Genomic DNA, 4,909 nt, shown 5'->3' on the forward strand with positions numbered 1-4,909 from the left:
CCACATGGGATCCGAACCCTCGGCGGGAGCGCCTCCACGCTCTCAAGCAGCGCACTCTCCAGTGCGCCACCGGGCCGGCCCAAAAGGCCGTTTTTATTATTATTATTATTTATTTATTTATTTATTTATTTTTCCTTTTTGTCTTTTTTACTGACCGGTAATGGGATTGCAACCCTCGGTGTTGCGCCCGCACCGCGCTCAGCCAGTGAGCGGGAACCGGTCTCCACATGGGATCCGAACCCTCGGCGGGAGCGCCTCCACGCTCTCAAGCAGCGCACTCTCCAGTGTGCCACCGGGCCGGCCCAAAAGGCCGTTTTTATTATTATTATTATTTATTTATTTATTTATTTATTTTTCCTTTTTGTCTTTTTTACTGACCGGTAACGGGATTGCAACCCTCGGTGTTGCGCCCGCACCGCGCTCAGCCAGTGAGCGGGAACCGGTCTCCACATGGGATCCGAACCCTCGGCGGGAGCGCCTCCACGCTCTCAAGCAGCGCACTCTCCAGTGCCCTTGGCGGGAGCGCCGCCACACTCCCAAGCAGCGCACTCTCCAGTGTGCCACCGGGCCGGCCCAAAAGGCCGTTTTTTTTAAACGGGAGAGACTTTATGTTTGCAGTCTGAATGCATGTAAGATCCAGGAGAAGAGGGAAGATTGAAGACCCAAGAGAGGAAATGATTGATGGAGCAAGGTTCTGGAGGAGGTGGTGGGAGGAGGGGATGGGGGAATATTAAAAGCACGGTGATCGTTGACAGTCATATACAGCCCTTTATCATGAAGCAGAGGCAGCTCTCTCTGCCCACCACGTGGGGCCCATGAAGCGCCCAGACTTAGGAAGCCCACAACCATGTGGGGATGAGAGGGACGGAGGAGGGGCTCGGGTGACAGAAAGGGACAAGACAAGGGGAGCTCCCTCCTCCTAGGCCCAGATCACCATAAACCACTAATTCTGTGCAAGGTCACATAGAATACAGTGGTTGAGTCCACCTAAAAGCTCACTGCACCCCAGAGTCTTGGCCCATCACCCTGGACACCCCTCACAGGACCATAGGCCCATACCTCCTCCATTGGTATAGGCGCGATAGGGGAAACGCCAGACGTTCCCCAGGCCCACGCAGTAGCCAATGCAGGACAGCAGGAAGTCCAGCTTGCCTGTCCAGTTCCCCCGGTCTGCAGCAAAGTCCACGTCCAGGTCGACATCACCCTGGTCACTGGGGGTCATCAGCAGGTCTGGGGTGATGGGCTGCCAGTAAGAGAGACCAAAGGGGTGAGGGAGAGGGTGAGGCCACGCTGGAACTGTGACCCCCAAGACAAGAATATGGAATTGAACAGGGCTAAATGGAAAGACACTCTATTAATTCAGATAATCAAGTGCTCTGGGCTAACACAGTCATGTGCAGGAGTTATGACCTGCATATCACCACGGTATAGGTGGCTTTTAGGTGACTAAAAACTTACTGGACCAGCAAAGTGGCTTGGGAAGTAAGAAAGCTACCTTGATCTTGGTTTGGCTAACACAGAGGTCAAATCAAGGAACGGTCCTATTTTCCTGATGATGATGACAACAATGATGATGATCTTAGTAATAGTTATGGTGTATTGGGCACTTACTATGTGCTCACTGCCCTAAACATTTTACTTACATTGCCTGGTTTCATTCTCGAAACAGTTCTATGAGCTAAGTACTCATCTAAGCTCCGTTTTCATCAGGAGGAAAACTGACGCCCAAAGAGGTATCACGACCCAAGATTTTAACCAAGTCGACTAGTGGGAGAACTAGGTCTGGAGCCCAGAGCTTCTGATGCTAAAGCTCATGTCTTCACGCACCAGTGCTGGAGTTTTGTTGCTCCATTCTGGGCACCATATTTTAAGGAAGACACAGCAGTGCAGAGCATGTCCAAAGGGCAGGTGGCCAGATTGGAAGGTGCTCAGGCAAAGAGGTTACAGGAGGACAATGGGAAGAAGCTGGGAGCCCTTAGCACAGAAAGGAGAGGACTTGGAGGGAATGTGGGCTCCAATGAGGGAAGGCTTGGAGTTATGCTGTGTGGCTTTGTGAATGTTGGCTCATGAACAGGAAGAAGCTACTTAAGCCCTGACATGTCTCAGAAAGTCATAATCTTCCTGCCACTGGAGGGGAGATGAAAGCACAGAGGGGAATGGAAACCAGCTGTCCCTAAGGTCCCCTTCCACAATTCAAGGCAGGCAGGGAGGTCCATGGAACATTCTCCCTCTGGGCTGGGGCTGGGAGATGGAGGCCCTCCTCCAGTCACTTGGGATGGTGGTCCTGAGAGATGTGAGTTGGCATGTTCCTGAGTTGCCCAGGCTTAGTTCCTGGAAGGAAGCCCAAAGATACCAGTATGACTGTCTAAAATTCAGAGAGAAGTTCCTATCAAGTGACCCCAAGAATGGGTCAGGAGAAAGGGGCAGCCACCCCTTACTTGCTAGCCTCTGACATTCATACCCTATGGCAAAGAAGGACGTAACTGCAGCAATCAGCAATTAGCAAATAATGTCCAGGGTCTCCAGAGAGGAGAAAGGATGCCCTGCTTCCTGCTGAGGAATGCTTGTAGGAAAACCATGATACCACTGGGCAGGAGTCAGGAGATGAAGATTCTAGTCCAGGGTCTGTACTAATTTACTGAGTGTCTTTAGGAAGGAGTCTTCTGAGCCTCAGTTTCCCCATTTATACAATGAGGGGATTGGACAGATCTGTGTTTCTGAAAATATATCCCTTGGGCCATTCATAGGTATTTGGTGGAGAAAATGGTTCTTGAGTTAAAGAAGTTTGGGAAAAGCTGGGATAATACAAAGTAAAACATGTTTCTTTGCAGCATGATTTGTCAGATCCTTTAATGGACCAATACGCACAGTGACTTTCCAGATAGGGACTAGATTACGGTTTTCTCAAATTCTGTTTAATAAAAGAGTCTCAAGAAGCTGACATGCTAGGAAATACTTGGGGAAATGTGGGTCTACACAGTCTTGAATGAGCCTCTGCTCTGATGGTCTGTGAGGCAGGATTCACCAGAGACTTGAGGAGCAGACCAGAGCCTAGCTCAGGGACTCAGAACATAGCTACTGGCCCAGTGTGTGTTTTCCTGTAAGATTACTCACACAAATCAGGTGGTGAGAGAGGAGGCTTGGCCGGGGAATAGTTGCCTGAGCATTGCTGGGGTGAAGATGTGAAGGACAGGGATGGTACGAGGCTCACAGGATTGGAGGTGTCTAGATGTGATGACATGGCTGAGCAATGGGCTCAGGTGGCAGCACTGGGGTAACGGTGTTGGGATGACTCTCAGTGACAGTGGTGAGGATCATTTGGGGAATCTTGCCTGAGGCTGGCTATTGGCCAAAGGGGCAGTGGTGACATGGACAGCCTGACATGATTATGGGTGATGGTGACAATGATGAAATGATGAAAAGCTGTTTTAAAAGTAACTAGGCTCCAAACGTTGAAACAAATATGCAACTGGCGTTCATTTAGCTGTGATCTTGGACACGGTGATGTGAGGGGAGACCCCTCCTTTCCAATGCCCCTTTCCCCAAGGCTGCCTCTCCAGCTGAGTGAACATCAGCTTTCTGGAACCTCTCACTCCCAGGTGAGCCCCAGGAGGGATGGGGTAGCAGCCAGTTAACACTGGCTCCAGGCCTGTCACCCTAAAACCACACCCCCCAGACCCATTCAGGCCAGCTGGCAGGAGGTCCTGATAATGAGGCTCCTCTGATCCCTCCAGAGAAGCTGCCCTTTCCATGCTCACAGAGCAGTCCTGGCTCGCTGTTTCCATGGTGACAAGAGTTCCAAGAGCAGAATGCTGCCAGCTTGTCCCCCTCCTCTCCTAATCAGAGGGAGATTGCTCTAGGGGCAGGGGATGGGGTCCTCCAAAGCTGAGCCAATCAGGAGCCCACCTGAAGCCCCCAACCCCACTATAGGGTGAATCCCAGGAGGCTGACACAGTGAAGATGGGTGGGACTGGTCGGGAAACAGAGGAAAACAACCAAATAAATGGGGCAGTGTTGGAAGTTTAGTGAGTCGCTTCATACTTCCTCCTGGGTGTGAGCCCACTCCTGAGCCCCTCACTCCCCATCCTGGGCACACACAGGAACACACTCTTGAATTTGCCACCCATGCACCCTCTCTTTTAGGGACCAGCAGATGCAGGTCCCCATAGCAGGTGTTGGGAGACTCAGGACTGCCCAGCCAAAGCTCTCTCATACCTTCTTCAGGACAGAGAGCGACAACAGAAATCTGGAGTCCAACTTCATCATTGTGCAGATGAGGAAACTGAGTTTCAGGGAGGGAAAGGAATGAGCCCAAGGTCAAACAGTTAGTCAAGGGCAGGGCAACACTAAAACCCAGACCCCCTGACTTTCTGTCCAGTGCTCACCTCTGAATAATGCTGCTCCTTTGCTGATACCTGGCATTTTCTCGCCCCTTGTCCCATTCTCCTTGAGACCACGGAAGGAGACCCTTAGAGGAGGGGGCCACACCCCTCCCCTTCTAAGTTGCTTAGCCCACCTTCATGTAAGCTGTAAGCATCCCCCTCCATGCCTCAGTTGCCTTGTCTATAAAGTGGGGATGATAAGACCTGGCCCTTGGCCTTGTGGAAGGATTAAATGAGATGAGGTTTGCTAAGCTCCCAGACTAGCACCCAGCTAGTGCTTCGTGGCAGAGAGGGGCAGGGGCTCTTGTAGAGAAGGAGAGCAAGGAGGGGAGAGAAGGATAACGGAAAAGAATGGGGACAGGCCCCGAGAGGAACTAAGAGACCCACAAATGACCCCAAGAAGTCACTGGTGTCAGCGAATAAAAAAGACCCACTTACCACAGTGGTTCCCTGCCCAAGGGCAGAGAGCTTGAACGGGTATGTATGTGGGGGAAGGGGGGAGTGGATAACACGGGGGGGGGGGGAGC

General features: G+C 51.6%; 1 protein-coding gene across 1 annotated transcript in view; it reads right to left on the minus strand.

Moving 5' to 3' along the window:
* The window catches only part of SLC6A7 (solute carrier family 6 (neurotransmitter transporter), member 7), a 15,894-nt gene extending 14,655 nt beyond the window's left edge, over nt 1–1,239 (minus strand). Inside the window, exon 1 of the mRNA XM_008565900.1 lies at nt 1,060–1,239. Coding sequence (XP_008564122.1) covers nt 1,060–1,222 — 163 coding nt within the window. The 5' untranslated portion in view covers nt 1,223–1,239. The remainder of the gene's footprint in view (nt 1–1,059) is intronic.
* Nucleotides 1,240–4,909: the final 3,670 nt, after the last annotated feature.

This window comes from Galeopterus variegatus, unplaced genomic scaffold (genome assembly GCF_000696425.1).
Source record: "Galeopterus variegatus unplaced genomic scaffold, G_variegatus-3.0.2 Scaffold212, whole genome shotgun sequence".
In the NCBI taxonomy this organism is placed as follows: Eukaryota; Metazoa; Chordata; class Mammalia; order Dermoptera; family Cynocephalidae; genus Galeopterus; species Galeopterus variegatus.